The 17,826-nt window shown below is 36.9% G+C and overlaps 1 protein-coding gene across 5 annotated transcripts in view; it reads right to left on the bottom strand.

Annotated features, from left to right (window-relative positions):
* DMXL2 (Dmx like 2) overlaps positions 1–17,826 on the bottom strand; it is a 47,138-nt gene that overhangs the window by 9,798 nt on the left and 19,514 nt on the right. For 3 of the 5 annotated variants that reach the window (XM_088519494.1, XM_088519508.1, XM_088519524.1), the window contains exons 15-32: positions 16,595–16,712; positions 16,161–16,280; positions 15,258–15,485; positions 13,302–14,981; positions 12,958–13,068; positions 12,134–12,303; positions 11,240–11,337; positions 10,917–11,082; positions 9,788–10,052; positions 7,995–9,082; positions 6,822–7,013; positions 5,646–5,722; positions 5,200–5,330; positions 4,273–4,521; positions 2,508–2,689; positions 2,064–2,194; positions 698–783; positions 380–581 (exon numbers count right to left, since the gene is read on the bottom strand). In XM_088519494.1, coding sequence (XP_088375620.1) covers positions 380–581; positions 698–783; positions 2,064–2,194; positions 2,508–2,689; positions 4,273–4,521; positions 5,200–5,330; positions 5,646–5,722; positions 6,822–7,013; positions 7,995–9,082; positions 9,788–10,052; positions 10,917–11,082; positions 11,240–11,337; positions 12,134–12,303; positions 12,958–13,068; positions 13,302–14,981; positions 15,258–15,485; positions 16,161–16,280; positions 16,595–16,712 — 5,294 coding nt within the window. The remainder of the gene's footprint in view (positions 1–379; positions 582–697; positions 784–2,063; positions 2,195–2,507; positions 2,690–4,272; positions 4,522–5,199; positions 5,331–5,645; positions 5,723–6,821; positions 7,014–7,994; positions 9,083–9,787; positions 10,053–10,916; positions 11,083–11,239; positions 11,338–12,133; positions 12,304–12,957; positions 13,069–13,301; positions 14,982–15,257; positions 15,486–16,160; positions 16,281–16,594; positions 16,713–17,826) is intronic. The other 2 variants (XM_088519500.1, XM_088519516.1) reach the window with 1 other exon arrangement.

Below are 17,826 nucleotides of genomic sequence, written 5' to 3'. Positions count from 1 at the left end.
TATTTGTGACCATATGTGAATAGACTACTATACAGCATCAACCATGCACACTGTAGGCAAAACCAGAATTGTGCGAGAGCTGGCTGCTACTGTGGGAATAGAAGGTGGCTGAAAAGGGTCTCCATAGCAGCAGCTTTTGCCCTTGGGTTTGCTCTTTTCCCTCTTTATTCTCCTTTCCGCTGCAATTTGAAAGATGCAGCAGAATGACTAAAGGCTGCTGCAGGAGATAGCTACATATGAGGGAACAGAGGGATGTGGAAAATGTATTGGCTAGAACTAAAATCTAGCCAATCTTTATATAGCTTTTTAGCTTTACGTATCATTTCACATTAGTATTTCTATGATCAAGGAATTGCTTTTTCCTAGAAAAAATACTTACTTAAATGGTGTGTTTTCAGGCTCAATCATTGCTTTATTGCAGAGAATGGCTGGTCCTGCACCTACTCCAAGGTCACTGGGGTAGGTATTGATGTAGTTTGGTGGTGGGCCTTCAAACTGGTCCATCCTCTCTTGAAGAATCTGCTCCCAATTTTCCAAATTTTTTATTACAGCAGTGCCCAGAGGTGATGTTACAGGCAGATCTAAACAGAAATATTAATATATTATAGCATAGAGACAAAATTATGAAAGTTAGAAGTAAGATCTGTCATAAAGCTATTTTAAAGAAAACTAACATGCAAAGCAGAATTTAACTTACCAGTGAATTCCAGACCAGCAATGGGAAAGAAGCTCTTAATGTTGTGCAGAACTAATTTTACCATTGTCAAATGTAGAAGAGCCCAGCTGTTTAAAAGAAGTTTTAGTTGCGTTAATACAACATTAATGCAGTTGCAGGACAATTTTCTTCCCCTACCACCAAATACACAGATGAGAAAAAACAGCACGGATGGTTCAGTCAGTTTTTAAGTTTCACAGACACGTAACAAAAGTTCCTTATATATCAGCTGTGGCATGGAAGTGAACCTCTGAGGCCCCTGAGGAGAGACCAGGATCTTTCGAAGATGATGGAGAGCGGCTTAGCTATGACATCCGCCAGCTCCAGCAGAACTCTGGGGTGCATCCCATCAGGGCCCATGGATTTGTGGGTATCGAGGTTCCTTAGGTGCTCTCTGACCCAATCTTCCTCTACCCAGGGCAAGTCTTCCTCTCTCCAGGCTTCTTCTCTTGTCCCTAGTGCCTGGGACTCTAAAGAGCTGCCCTTGGCAAACACCAAAGCAAAGAAGGCATTCAGCAACTCTGCTTTTCCTGTGTTATTTGTAACCAGGGTGCCCACCCTGCTCACCAGCCGACCCACGTTTTCCCTGAGCCTGCTGTGCTCTTCCTCCAGAAAGCACCATCAGACATGAGCCTACCCGTGCCCCAAAGGGCACAGACAGACCGACCAAGATGAGAGCCTGTGGAAAACTGAATTAAACACAAGCCACCCGATAACCTTGCTGCAAGTCTCCTCAAAATCATGAAGACAGACAAGCCATTACAGTGGCACTCATGAAGGAAGCTTTCCCACTGAAGTGTCACATATATTAAAAAAGAAATCCAATAATTTTAATGACTAAAGGAAGATTAGGAATGGAGTATGCATAAAAGCTGTTGTCTTTCTCTACTTTTATAATGCTAACATCATCCACTTCACTTTACCGTGCAATGTTTTCTGTCCCTACGTTCTGTTTAAACTCATTCAAAAGCTAAAGATCATGCTTGAAGCTTCTGAATTAATCTAGAGAAGGCACTGAGAACCTCATGTTCTCACTATCTTAACAGTGATTTTTTTTAAAACCAACTGCCATCCCTCAAAAAAGACTAAACCCAAGCAAGTAAGCAAACAAAAAAAGCTAAAAACCCAAACCATCAGCTAATCACATTCTTTCAAGCAAGTAAAAGGGAGAAATGTTACTGAGATCAGTTTGTCAGCCCTTTAATCCCACTGCCAGAGATAAATCTATCCACAGTGCTGAAAATGTTTGCTTTGAACTGTGGTTTAGAAGCCCATGTTTTCTTTAATTTGAAAGAAAAGATAAATATGTGACATGAGTACTCTAAAACAATGTTTTTTCTCTGCTAACCTGTAAGAATTGGCATCCTTATGTTCCTGGATCTGTGTATCAGAGAGGAAAGCATCATCTTCTTCCTCATCACTATGAATGCTTTCATCAGAATCATATATAACACCACTGTCAGATAAAGGAAGAAATGGCTGCAATACAAAAAAAGAGAGGTTTGCTATAGTTCAGAGCTCTTTTACTAGTTGTCATTTAAAAATCTATGATTGTGATAATATGTAAAAAAGTTTCCCTAAAACATGCAAAAAGCAGAAGGTGTGGGTGTTTTTTTATTTTTTTTGCTAGAGACATTTTGAAAGGACTAGTAGCCTTCTATTAAGAAGGTAATATTTCACAGCTTACTGTGAAAAACAGTGAAAATTCTGATGTTATTTTTGTCCCTTAAAACTGAGTATTAGAAGTAATATGCTTTTACCTATAATGATTTGCATTTTCAATTTTAAATACCTTTGCCATAAAATAGTCCCACATGCTGAGTTCTGGGGGAATAAATTTTTCTTTGTATGAAGGTCTTTCTGCAGGCACGGGTGGTGGCACGGTGCTGTCTTTTACTGGTCTTCCTGGCACTAGCATTCTCATATTAAACCGACGACGATGTTTATCCATTTCTTCTGAAGGAAGAGGAGGTGCTAAATTGAAATCATTTAAGAAGCTGGTAAGAACATTGTTTTTTGAAAGGCTGTGCTTTATAACAGAAGTAATTAAAAACATTAACTACTGTTGTTGCTAATTTCTATTGACTCGAAAAACCAAAGCCAGCCTAAATGAAGTATGTGTAATCATACAAATAGTGATGACAAATCTCACTGTGGCATGTATATTTTGGACATATCACAAGAAATGTATATTCTTACCTAGATTAAGTGCTCAGGAGATGTAGCTTTTAAATAAAATGTTTTTAGCAGAAAATTTTCTCAACATAGACCTAAAATTCTGTTGAGAAATAAGATCAATATATATGGTTTCACTAAACTGAACTGCAGAAATAATAAAGCTAAGGAACTCTTAAGATAGTGAAAAAAAATGGACTAGAGAGATAGGGCTTTATAACAAAAACTTTAGTCTATTATAAGCTGTTACGATTTGAAATGTCTTAATATTTATCAAAATTTAAAAAGGGACTTTAGTTTTCAAAGTTGAACTGGACAGATAGCATTGACGATTACACGTACTTTATTACAGAGAAGCTAAATATTTTAAAGCATCTTAGAAAGCCACTAACACTCATCTACACTGCAAGTTTTTACAAACCTTCGTTACCATCCTCTGAAACATCGGAAGCTGTAGCAGCTTGTAGGTTAAAGAAAAACAGAATACATCTCCAGTGAAGACATGACTGTATATCTAAGTTATTCACATTAACACCTTCTCAAAATAATACTAATTCTCAGAATTATCCCTAAAATTATTATTCTGATTTTTTTCAGGATATTCTAGAATGACAAATACCCATTGCACATACTTACAATGGTGCACTTCAGTGTTAAATGTCAGACTCTCAGCAGTGACAGCAAGCAGCATGACTAGAAACAGTGTTGACATTATAATGCCTTACTACTGTTCTGTTTTGTGTTAGACATGAAGCACAACATTTCTGCATAGAAACTTTCCAGCATATAGTTCCAGCATATAGACACCACCCCAAAACAACAACAAAAAATACTGCTAATAAGAAAATCACAAGCATGACAAAGATGATGATGATATGCAGACATATATCCCCAGTAGTCGATGCTGTGAGTGAAACCTATCAAACACAGAAGTCCAATGGAATTCTACAGCAAATCCAAGTGGAGATCTGAACATTTTTAAAAACTTTCTACTCCCTCAACATTTCTTAACTGCAGTCTGTCAGAGAAGATGAAGTCTGCATATTGTTTTTTAACCTAACAGTTACTAAGAAACTAATCTTGAGGTACTGAAACAAATATTAGATGAATAAAAAAAGAATATAGTTGTAAAAAGACACATTAAATTACAATGTCAAAGTATAAGATATTCTTCTGAGTCAAAAGTTGTACTGGTTGTATGGCAAATGCAAAGTGTCCCAGGTGCCACTTAAGAAGACAACTACAAGAACAATGTTTTTTTTTCCTAGTTTCTAATATATATAGCATTAGTTTTCTTGCCAGTAGATACTGAATTCTATTTATTTAGTCTTTGGCCTTAAAATTAAGGAAAGTATTAGTATGACTTCTAGAGAACAAAGTACCTGGAATATTTTCTGATTGTCTTCGAGGTTTTACAACAAGTTTCACTCCTCCCCCAAAAACAGCAGCCCACATTCGACTGTTGAGAGGATGGGCTGCCAGTCGAAACAGTTCATTACAGGAGTTGGTGGCAAGGGCGTGTATGAGGAGACTCAGGTAGACAGCTACAACAGCTTCACAAAGTAGGACGTTTAACTTTGGCTGATCCTCATCTTGAGCTGAACTTAAGAGATTTATAAGTGAACTCACACCTACAAGGTTCAGAAAAAAAACAGGTTAAATGAGTATAAATGCTAATGGAGAAGAAAAGGCAATGTATTTATCTATACATTTTATATTAAAGATATACCAGTAGCCGCTTGATACCTTTATTCAAACCAAGTATTCTTTCTTTGTTTTAGGAAAAAAAAAAAGCCTTCTTCAGTCTGTCATTGCCACAAATAATAGAGGTGGGTCAATTTGCCTGCAAAACTCCTGAACCATTTCCAGAGTTGACCTCAAAATACTAAATTTATGTTGGAACACCAAGTGTAATCCATTCAATGGCTATGCATAGTAAAACCCATAGTTAAGACAGCACTGTATGAACAACCTAACAGAAATAACTTTGCTAGGGGTGAGGTCGCCTGGAGGAAAAGGTTATTCTGGGATGAGAAATAATTGGCCTGTGGAGTTGATACTGCAAATCACGACCTGTTCAGGAAGTAAGATGCTTGTCATTGGCCAAGTTTGTTTTTGTTTGTTTATTTTGCTATATGAAGACATTAAAGGCATTTGAAAATTAAACCAAAATATTCTTCCATCCATCTTTGGATGAAAAACTAACATAATCTTGTACTCTAAGTTATTAATCATATTACAGAATAGTGAGATAATTTTAAAATTTGGGACTTGAACAGTGTTCAAAATAACCTTTATTTTTGTCTCACCAGGCCACTGAGCAGGAGATGAGTTTGGAGTTGCGTGCTCTTCAATGCTTTCTGTCCTCAGTCTGCGCCGATCACTCAAAAGCAGTCCCTGATAAACCATTCCTGTGAACTGATTTGCTTCTGTTTGACTGCTAAATGCAAATATTTTATTTTCATGAGAGAAGAGTTGTAGAAAACAGCTTTCAAATGTTATTTCAGGAGCACCTTAAGAATGACAACATGTTTTCTTATTTATTTATTTAGTTATTGAAAAACCTGAATAATTTGGTGATATTTTATCTGTATAAAATTGATATGGAATATTAAACTAGCAACATGTAAACTGTATAGGTATCTACACCCACATACAGAGATTTAATTCCTTTTTTAGATACATGTGTGAAGTTTCCATTTTGGAAAAAATGTGTACTGCAAATCTAGAACTGTAAGAAAACTTCCATTTTTACCTGTAGCTGTGGCTGTCGCACAGAGCTTGATAAATGGATGCAGAAAGTGAAGCTGCTAAAGAATGAAGTGTGTACACCTGAAGTAGAAACAGCCAATATTAAGTTTTACATGAAAGGTGTGAAAATCATGATTTTCTCTAAATATCCTCAGAAATCCATTATGCAATTATTATGTGGCTTTAAATCAAGTCCAGGAAGTAACTGAAAATTAATTTAGAGGTTACTATAAAATATTTTAAAATCGCAGCTACTTTACCTAGATTATTTCAGATTGCAATCAGAACCTTCCATCTAAGCGTAAATATTCTAATATTACGTCAAGATAATTACATTTATTCTAATCCAGAAATTCCTCAAGAAGTGATTGTTTCCTGGAAATGATTTCCAGAACACTTTTCAGAAGCTATATTATTTAACATAGTAGTTCAGTGTAGTGGTAGTTGCTTAGTCTACATAAAATAAAAAAGTTTGTATAACCATTATATGGTTCTAGTATCTATAATCTCTTTTTCACTTCAGTTATATGCTTGTAATTACCCAGGAGTCTGCCAGCAACAACAATAATACATCTACCTCTCTGATGGCCTGGCAAAGGGCAGCCCATTTTAAAATGAGCATTTGCAGTAGTGAAAAATAGTTTTCTTTCTGTAAGAGCCTCTGTTTGCTGAATCTGAACAGAATTTTTTCACCTCAGGATATTGGACCTGACACAGCAATTCACCACAATTGCAAGAAAATCAATAGACTTCAAGAGCAGCGGAGAAGCTGAGGTAAAGTTTATAGCATCTATATTAACAGAAAGCTGTAACACACCTTACAGCTCCCCACCTCTGGCTTCTTTCATGAATAATCCTATAGGATTTGACTAGAATGTTGATAATTAGTTATCTTATACAATACTGTTGTTTCAAGAGCAAGAATTCAGTGCTTTAGTAAACATCCAAATTTGGAGTAGCTCCTTGAGAATGACTGACCCGAGTTTGGATGAAATGGAACCGACCAGATTCAAACAGAGGTTAGAATGGAAGCTAGAAGCCGCATTTTAACTTCTGCAGGCTTTGAGGAGAAAGTCGGTGCTGTCAAAGAATGAATATCAAAAACTTAACCCAAACATCACATTTTTGCATGCTGTCTCCACTTAATCATTTAGTATTTCCTGAGAACTCTTTGTATTACCTTGACATCTTCAATATTAGGATGTGGTGGTGATTTCATCTGCACAATAGTGTAAAGAATATCATGGATGTGGTTGTTTAAATACAGCACTGGATTAGCTATCACAGTTTTTGTAGATGCTATGCTTGCAGAAAGCAGTGGTAGTGTTGTGGGCAATGGAAGTGGAGACTGAAGCTGTTTTACAGTAGTTTCCTGTTTAAAAGAGGAGATAGCATTTAAGCTAATTGGTTTGAGAAAAAAATGCTCATTCTGCATGTTATTTATTTTCTAGGTTTATTACCCTTTACTGCCATCTACTGAGTACACTACAGTGACTGATGTCAAAAGTAAGTTCTTAACTACTGTAAGATCAGAGCTGAGAGCCAAGTCTTCTGGAATATTTTCCATTTAGTGCAGGAAAAGTATTTTTATGCATTTCATTTCATTGTGTTAGGATTGGCTATTTAGAAGTATAGTATTTTTTACATAATGCTCACTGATTTAATAACAACAGTTACATCTGCACTAATCTGAGTTTCTCAACGGTAAATTTTTCCTCTCTCAAAGTAATGGGCCAGGTCTAACACCGTAAGAACAGTCAACTTGTGCCCATATTTTAAATGGGAAAAACCTAGAACTAGAGCAAGCTGAATGACTTGCACAACACCAAACCGAGTATCTGTTTTTGCTCAGGTAACAATCCTTAACATTTGCTGAAAAATATCTTCTAGCAGTATACGTTACACTACAGTTAGAGGACACTGTTCTGCCTGTCTTGGTGTTATTTGCTGAACCTTGTAAAAGAGGTGCCACTCCTTGTAGTTCCCTTGCATGACTGGCTGAGGGAAGGTATTTAACTAGCCTTTTTTCCAAAACCATAATCTAATAAAAATATATAACATAATTCTGCAACTAATATAGGACAACAATACTTATATTCACCATATAGTCTAATATGCTATGCATGGCATTCAGGAATAGCCTCACCTTGAATGTGGCACAACACACTCCTAAAAACCAGATAGTCAGGATTTGAAAATGCAGCACACTGTAATAGCAAGCAGGTACTCCAAGAACGTTACCATGATCTTGCCTGCTAGGCTTGCAAAATGTAACAAGCATCTATCTAGGTCCCATTTCAAGCATTTGACAAAATCCACAGCCCAGAACTGCAATTATTTGAAGACGTTTTACCTGCTGTGACTCTTGCAGCAAAAACTTCAGCTCCATTCTTACAGAGGCTAAACCACCACCTTGTGCCCCATGAAGACTGCAGTAACTTAGGAAAACTCTCAGAAGAGCTTGATTTCTCTGCAGCCACCACTTCCGCCTCTCAGCATGTTCACGCTTTGCTTGTAACCTACGTCGTTCTATCTGGTGCCGTTCATAGGAACCAATGTCTGGCTTATCCACAATATCTTCATGATCAAGTAGATCCCCATTTACTTGGCTATATGTTTTACAATAGTCTTTGCCACCAGCTTCATGGTTGCATATTTCATGCATAGCAGCAATCTCTTTTTCAAGCCAGTTGTACAGCTGAAATCTGAGCTTTCCACCATCTACTTCATAACCTGTAGCCAAAGTTCTCAGCTCGGTCATCAGGATCTTCAAACAGGCTCTGAACTTCAGTTGCTCAGCAATAACATCAACTTCGGTGTCTCCTGCGTCAGAAATGTCCCCCTGTGGTGCCTGTGGGACATCAGTGTCTGAGCTTTTTCTTCCATCTTGTGCTCCATTCTTAGGATCAGGTTTTGATTTTTTCATCATTATACCAACATCCTCTTCCTCTGACCCGTTCTTGTCTTCACCCCAGTCAAGTGTAAGAGGTTCATCATCAAATTGTACAGCAGGCTGACTCCAGTCAAATTGTGCTGAAGATTCAATAGTATTCTCGGCAGCAAAGGAAGCTGAAACAGGCTTTGACCAGTCTATATCACCACTTCCAGCACCACTCCTTAGGCCTTCTGCATCTAAAGGCGTTGGAGGACTATATGGCTCTTTTTCTGTAGTTACAGTAGACTTTTTTCTTACTTTTGGAATTTTGGAAAGAACTTCAAGGGCTAAGACAGGGCAGCCCACTTTAAAATGAGCATTTGCAGTAGTAAAGAATAATTTTCTTTCTATAAGATTGATTTTATCAACAAAGCTTTTCTCGGTTTTTAGACCTAAGGTGGCTAAAGTCCCTTCTGGTGAGCTGAAGTACCTTCGGATGAGCAAAGGGTGGGTCCGAAGATAATTGTAAAAACTGAATACCACAGGATTGCATGACTTGACAATAACTGAGGAATTAAACAGATATGACATCTATTGAAATAGCTCTAAAAATGCAATTCTTTTGTTTTGCAGTATTTTCTGCATGACAAAAAATCATCAAAACACACAAAAAGTTTTGGATATAGTCGCCAAAACAAAAGAATTATTTATTCCCCATAAAAAAAAGGATTAAGGATATGGGCTGAATGAGTAGAATGATATAAAACTCTTGCATTTGTCTCACTGCTATAGACTCAGCTAAGACTAGAAATAAGCTGAGATGACCCCAGCCAGGTAGAGATCTATGTAGCCACCTCTCTGTCACTTGACGCTCGTTCCCAAAGAGGCAGGAACCTTGCTGGGACACTGCTGATCCCAGGATCAGACCCCACAGGCTTACTGCACAATGAAGCCTGCTGGGATAAACACCACTCAGCATCAGTTAGTAGAGAGGCAACACTGGAAAGCAACAAATAAAAATGGCCATCCATGACAGTGGGATTAAGTTCAATGCTTGCAGGGCAGAGGATGGAGGTGGTGAAGGGAAAGCCCTTGAAAAAAATCACGGAAAGTGCTTTTTGGAAGATGAAATTGAGTGGGCAAGTACCTAGGCCAATTAATAATTTCAACCAAATGGCATCTCAAGGGAAGGGCCTGCATGCAGATGCAGAAACTATTTCTCCTTCTATACTTTTTGTTACTTAGTTCCATCAGACCAGTATTTTCCTTACCTGGGTTTTCATCATCATCCTTAGGTGTTTGTTCCAATAAAGTGTCCAGAGCTCTAGTGTAATCTTTCATTATCCAATATGCAATACTTCTCAGAAAAGGATCAGAATGCAATTTAGTACAGCTGAAGCCAGTTCCATCTTTATGGCAACCTAAAATCTTTTCATAAAGAATGGAGGTGTATGTGACCGAAGTTTCAAACTCTGATTCATATAAACGAGCGATAACCATAGCCAACTGGATGTCTTCCATTTTTTCAAGGCATACCTACGATAATAAGTGAGGAAAAGGTTGCTTAATTCAGGTAAGGTAGTTCTTTAAAACTACTAAAAGAATGATGAAAATAACAGTATATCTATACAGTACAGATTGTTTTGTTCTCATCTCTCATCTCTGATCACCTGTGTTCTTGGTGTTTGGAAAGCAGCGTACTACCTTCTATTTCGGGAATTATGGTAACCACAGCCATACAACAGCATGACAACAATTGATGTGCCAGCAAAACCTTATGGAATAAACATAGTCTTCCAACTTTAACACTATCACTGATAAGATTTTCTTCATACCATCTTATGCACAGAAGTATATCTCTTAAAAAAAGACTAACCTACTGCATACAGTAGGCAGGATAAGTGAAGGTGCTCTGAATTCCAGATCTCTCCTGAGATGCACTGCCTGTATTATGATCCTGGCCACAACAACTCTCACCTTCCTGTGGCAGGCAGTATCACAGCTCTATGTAAATGATCCTAGGGCTGCTTCAAAGAGGACTCTGACTTTCTTTTTGCTTAATGTTGTAATGCAAGGGCATACAGAATAGCTGGAAGCTGAACAGAGTGCTACAACTTAGCTGCGCTCGTCAAATGTGAAGTTTTACCAGCAGGGTCAGGACTGCTAGTTCCTTGGGCTCCTGAGGCCTGATATATATGAGCACTCTGACCTTCAGATCAGCTTCCCCGCTGCATTCCTCAGTAGTGTAGAGGTAACTGGTATGTTTATGTGGCACAAGGTTGTTCCGTGTAGAAATATCCTTTCTGTTGCCACAGTTTGTGAAAAGATGAGCAGTATAGCTTGTAAGGATGCCACTAAATAGTTCAAGTTAGAAACCAAATATTTCTTACAAGCTAGTACCTCTATTGCATCTTTCAGTGAACCTGCTAGTAAGAAAAATGCAGCTGATTGTTCAAAGCGTTGTTTTCCCAACAAAGCAAATGCATTTTTTAAAGCAGCTTTACGCCATCTATCTTCACTGAAGTTGTGGCTGAAAAAGGCAGTCATCTTTTCATCGTGTTGGGACCTGTATAAAGAAATGCAATGGACATAACAGCTATTATACAAGCTTAATGTAAAATCACTTGGACAACATCAACAACAACATGTAATCGTGAATGCGGTCTGCTTTGCATTCCTGGTTCAATTAAGATTTAATCAAACTTAAAGTTAGCAGAACTCACCTAAACAGACCCCACACCACTGCCTTTTTCTTCATAGCAAGGTAAAATAGGGCAGCATCTAAGGCATCATTGTTCCTCTGGAATGAAGCTTTTGCAACCTGTAGTTAGCAAAAGCTATTATTATGATGGAAAATAGAAAGTCTGTCTTCAGCTAACGAGCACATGTTCTGTTAGGTTGCTGATCTTATTTCTCCAAAATAGCAGGAATTTCTTTCAGAATATTTTACAGAAGCTAATTGTTGTTATGTGACAGCTCATCATATTAACATGTTCTTAAGATACGGAAACACTACTGCCAATACCAGTCCCTGCCTACCACAAAGCAGGATGTTACAAATTTGCAAACAAAATTTTATTCCTTAAAAGTGATCCTAATAGGTGAAATTCATCTTTCCATCCTTTATTAACACATATTTAAATTAATGCAAGTGTTTTTCAGTGATTAGTGTTTTTTTTTCCTGTATCTAGATATACAATTGCATGGATTTAGAGGATCTGAATAATTAAGTTTAGTTACTGAATTAATTGAGGATCCTGTAATATTTTAAATTTTCTTTTTATAGCAGATAATTTGGAAATTCAGTGCACCGTAAATCTATTAAAATTCAAGTTACAAAAAACCTAAATTTTTTATTAAAGAATTTAAATCTCACTGATGCACACACAAAACAGCTTTAAATATTAACTCAAAAATATAGTGCAGCTCACCCTTAACCATTATTAGAGCTGTCATATGACAACTCTCTGTGCAGATGAGATATTTTTTCTCTGGCTATAGATACAAGTAGCTGTAGTGTCTCCTGAGTGTCACAGAGTGCCCAGGAATTTGCTGTATACCAAACACTGTACATACTGAACAGGATATAACTTTAATTTGGAAGAAATGAATAGTACCTTTTCAATGCACCTTCGCAGTGTGTTGATATTCCTGACCCACCAACCTATACCCATAGCTCTTAATTCAGACCACTGTGGGTCTCCCTTCTGGATAGCAGGAATCATATTGATCAACTCCTCCTCAGCCTCGGAATGAAAGGCCCAGGCAAAATGGCAAGTAGATAGGCCTAAATAATAACAAACAATAACATCGGAACATTAAGACTTGTTAATGAATCATGTCAGAGATACAAAGCGAGTGCCACACAAGAGGGTAGGTAAATCTGAGGGATGTTTTTTCTTAACAGGAAATAGAGCTGTTAGAGGCACAGACAAAGCATCTTTTTGCTTCATTGGGTTTGTCCTCTCCTCAGTGTTTTTGCTGTTCTCTTCCAGTACCCCATTCATATACGCACTAAAGTTGCATGTCAGACAGAAGGAAAATAAAACCATCCTGTTATCTCACACATGGACCCATTCTAGGCCAGAGAGCTTTCTGTCTGCTCTTCAGGCGCTAACTGCTTTCCTTTTTGCTATGTTTGAAAACAGTCTATACTCAGATTTACCTTTTAGCAAGTAGTAAACTGCTATAATGAAAATAAAAAAATCTTTAAGGAAATCTTCTCTCTATATAATCTTTTCTATAGATATGTCTTCCTTCTATTCACAGAATCTGCAGCAAAATATATACTTAACCTTTGGAAGATCAGGGTAGATATAATCTAAAATGAATATGGTGATAATAAAGATATCAAAATGCTATAAATCAAACATATTCTCAACAAGTACCAAAACACAGTCAACATCATCAAATCAAAATGAAACTACATTCCAAGAATTACCTTGGTGAAGCAGCTGAACTCGATACAGAGGTGGGAGTGACGTTAGAAGGCAGGTGTGCAAGCGCATAGCCAACAAATATCGTAAGCCACACTCATCTAAGGTATCTCTCCCTGTAAAATACAGGCAATACTGTCATTCAAACACGCAAGGCACATGTAAATGACTTATCATGCACAGCTTGTAAGGAACGTGTATCCCTTAATTTGCTCTTTATGACGCTGAGCTACAGGTTATTCTGCATGAAATATAAGCAGAGGATGTTTTTGGGTGTTCTTCTCTCAATGGTATCTAAATCTATCTAGATGGGAAGAACAAGAATGTAGATATTACATCAGTTACTAACCTGAGTAGTTTTTATCTCTGTTTTCATCTAGTTCGGTGCTTGTAGTAGCCACAGTGTCTGCCAAAGCTACAAGGAACATCTGCTCTAGTCGAGTGAGGCCCGGCAGACTTGAGTGCATCAGGTGGCTTGAAAGGACGCTAGCATGTTCTCGGCCAAAGTAAGTTGGGCCGTACTGTGAGAGGTTAATAACTTTGGATTTACTCTCCCTCTTTTCAGGCTCAAAATCAATGAAGTCATCAGTTGTAACAGGCTGAATTTGGAATAGATCAGAGTACTGATCCTCTGTTTTTCGTTTAGTGTGATCTTCAGAACCCTGAGGTATTTTAGAAGTTTCTTCAGAAATATAAGTTGCATCCTGATCTGCAGCAAGCAGCGCATACAGCGGCAGTGGAGGAATTGAGTCTATCTCTGTGTAGTCTCGAGTACCCTCTTTTCCAGCAGTGATGGTATCCTTGGCAGTACTACCACTGACACTAATGGTACGAGAAAGATGCCGTTTAGGACCAGTTCCTTCTCCAGCTTCTGCATCTTTAACTATTGCAACTTCTCCTGCAATACATTTAACTAAATGTGATAGAATGGCTTTGGCTCGACGAACTTTACCCAAGTCCATGAGTTCTAATAGCTGGGTTGGATGATATTGGGGGAGTGTAGGTGAAAGAACATGAGCGGCTTCAAAAAGGCCACCATCTTGGATTACAGTTGGAGCACCAAAAACATCATCCACAATACCTGCCCCATCAATCACACTGGTCTTCTTTGCTATCAAACTTGTTTTGAGTGAATCTTGAGTTGCTGAATCTTCAGTAGTAAAAACATCACTTTCTCCATCTCCAAACTTGACAGCATGTTTCCACTGTGCATACACGTGCATTTCACAGTCCATCCCCACTACGAGGATACCATCCCTGACCCAGGAGAGGGAAACGGGCAGCGAAGGCGTGCCATCTACAGAGGACACCAAGTCAATTGATCTGAGCAGCACCCACTTCGACTTTATACCTTGTTTTATGCTACCACCTAGTGGTAAAGTAATAACAGCTACTCCTTCTTTGCTGCTGGTTTGATCTGTTACAATTCCTGAAAGTCTTCCGTACATGAAGATATTAGCACCAACTCCAACTGTCAGTATATGTGAACCATCTTCTTTTGATACCCAATCCAAGTGCACCAAATGCTTGATGTTGGGCACCAGGTATTTGTCTTTATTCAAAAAAGCATCTGATTTACTGTAAACAAATAAATTACTATCTACACTGACTCTTGAATCAAGTACATTTCCAACCTTAACTAAATCATCCAGATGAATTGTCTGTTCCAGAACCCATTCTGATCCTCCTGTGGACTCGCATTCAAGTATACAAACATGCATGGAAAATTCTTTGGAAACAAAACCATTATGCTGTATAGGTTGTTTGTACGCTACGGCAAGACGGCCCGTGTAAGAACAGCTAACAGCAACCGGCCTTCCGACTATGCACACCGTACTGCTGTTGTCTTCTCCTTCATCGTTCATTAAAGGCCATTTTCTCCAGTGATACGTTTCCCTTTCTTCGTTTTTGCTGTTTAGCTCAGTCTCTACAGTGCATCTCCAGAACCGCACTCTGTTGTCCGAGCACGACGTCACTATCAAGTAAGGGGCAAGGCAGACAGGATATATCGATGAAGAACTCAGGTGACCTGAAATTGGAACAAATGTTTTTAGTCTAAGTAATATATAGAATGCTGATAGTAATACAACAGACAACACGATTTACTAATAGACAACATTTCAATTTGGTATTAATTTTAGAATTTGAATTTGGGTATTAAAACAAAAGCAATATATATATGCAACAGATTAATGTTGACAGATGAATGAGTGAGTATAAATTGTCCATTTTTACTATCTCCAGATATATTATGCTATAAACTAGTAATCTACTGGAGCAGTAATACCAAAAATGTTAAATTTACCTGCTGAAGGAGTTGCTCTAATTACTTCTACTCCAACAGGAAGATCCAGAGGTTGGCTATACACAAGCCTGGAGCTCAGGATGAGTTTACTAGCAGTCTGAAGATTAGCAATTGATGAAGATCGTGGAATGGGACTTACACCAGGTGACATATCCGGAGAAGAATCCACAGGCTTTTGCTCAGGTACACCCAGCTTATTTTCAGATAAAGTAGCTTCAGCTGCTTTTGCTATGAAAAAGTCATTGGAAACTGTATAAAAAACTGTTCATGTGTTAAGACAGAGCATGAATGTCCTATAATAAGGTTCGATTTTCTTAGCTATACTTCAGTTATACAGAAAACTATATCATTTATACAAAGCACAATTTTATTGCAAATTATTTTACATTACAATTATGATGTCCATAGCCTTCTGAAATATAAATTAATCTTTAAAAATAAATATGCTTAAATATGCTATCACTCTTTCAAGAAGTGTTGTATATTGTGATTAGTATAGAATGTAATGAGGTTTATAGCAAATATTACTGCTTCTATTGCACTGATAAATCATTCCAAAAATCCTTATACTTTTTAAAAATTAGGATCCAGCCATTTGAACGTTATAGTTAGGCCTCATTTTGTTAGGCTTGGCTATGTTTTTTTTTAACATTTTACTAATAAATATTATTTAAAACCCCATGAAGTTTACATGTTACAAATACACATGGAATTAATTTCACTAAACCACTTAACATAGCCCCCAAATGAAAATCTATAAAGTTTTGCATAATTCAACTGTCATTTTCTTTCTGACTTTGAGTGTTCTTCTGGACAAAGGTGACAATTTGTTTTACAATAGCAAGGATTTAAATTTTCTTCCATGTTATAAAAGTTAGTCTCTAAGAAAATACACTTACTCACCTAAACAGGCTTGCACAGATTTGAGGTGAAGATGCCACATCTGAAGAACAGAGCAGCCATTACTGTCCTTTTCAATTACTACTAGATAGAACTTTTCTGAGAAAGGAGGTGGACGATACCCTGCAATTTCAATGCAACAGCACCATTATTATGAAGTTTATGTTCAACATATATAACTTTCAGTAACAGAAGACTTTCTAAAAATTATTAAAATACACTTTTTATTTAAGCAAATTAAATTACTTTTAATATAGTTACTGTGTAAACAACAATTCATTCAATTTGAAACACCAACATTGAATCTTATTCAAAAATTTTACTCTACAAATTCTCTTTAAATATAAGGATTTTATTATTCTTCCTCCTTGATTTCAGTATTCCTTAAGAAAGTTTTTAGTACCAATTTTTACATTACTGTTATTTTTATACTATACCTTGTGATGGCTGGAAAAATACCTCAGTTTCCTTCCCTTCCACATCTTCTTTATGTGGTTTGTATCCCAAAATAAAGTCTTCTTGAAAGACGTGAAGTAACTGTGTATTTGAGCCACACTGAAAGCATTATTAAACAGTAGTTAAACCTTTTGAACAGTACAGTTAGATTCCATAGTAATATTCTATTCCTTATCTTCTATATATTATTATATAATAAATATAACTATTTATTTCATAAAAGTTAGCTACTGACCCTCTTTTATAATGGTCAAAGTTATTTCAGCACAAAAACTGAACACTTTTATGTTAAGATCTCAGTTTACATATTCAAATTTCACTAGCATCTAATATGGTAGATCAATTTTGTAATAAAACATTTTTGCTGTGGTTATTAAAGACGAATTAGTATTGGATGGATTTTGATTTCTTTAGATATTGAATAACTGGCGACTCTATAAACTTTTAGACTTTTACCACTCTTCAGTGGGAAGATGTGTCTGCAGTGAACAGTTTGTGAATGAATAGAATGGAGAAGTACTTATTTTTACATGCCACAAAATTATTTCTACATATGGCTATACTTCTAAAAAATAGTAAAATACACTGTTTTCACAGGCTGCTTCCTGAAAGAAAATAGGAGAGGAACTGGTATAATCCAAATCAGTATGAAAATGAACATGGCATGGCAGTATCATGTCCTGTATAATTGTACGGCTGGATTACTTTACAGGTAGAACTTCTTCTTATAAAAAAATGCAAAACCATTTAAGTCATACATGACTATGATTTCTACATTTTAGAATAGTTTAGATTCTTTTTTCAGGTTTAGATCTTGGGCATTACAGGTTATTGAACACTGTGATTTTTTAAAAAAATCTTCTGTAATTATGACAGTTTGTAAACCAGTTTTCAATTAAGTTTTATTTTAACTGAAATTTAAGCTTAGAAAAATAGAGAACTGCATATGTCATTATTAAGGGATTTTCTTGCTCAGAAAAGGCAAGCATTATCCAGGAAAAGACTGAAGAATCACATTTTTCTCATGGATTAACTCTACAACACACTAGAGCTTGGCATGCTCTTGTTCATTAAGTGTGAGATTCTAAAAACAATTACAAAAGGTAGATATGTTACAAGCATTCAGGTATCACTAAAGGAATGGAAACTCTAAAGAAAAGTTGATAATCTTCTTTTAGAGGAAAGACGCTTTAGAGTAGCTGTGACTACCTAA

The sequence above is a fragment of the Tinamus guttatus genome, unplaced genomic scaffold, assembly GCF_059628265.1.
Source record: "Tinamus guttatus ecotype Peru unplaced genomic scaffold, ASM5962826v1 Tinamus_guttatus_pri_ptg000004l, whole genome shotgun sequence".
Lineage (NCBI taxonomy): Eukaryota > Metazoa > Chordata > Aves > Tinamiformes > Tinamidae > Tinamus > Tinamus guttatus.
The sequence above is the reverse complement of the archived record's forward strand: the minus strand, read 5'-3'. Positions and strand labels throughout refer to the sequence as shown.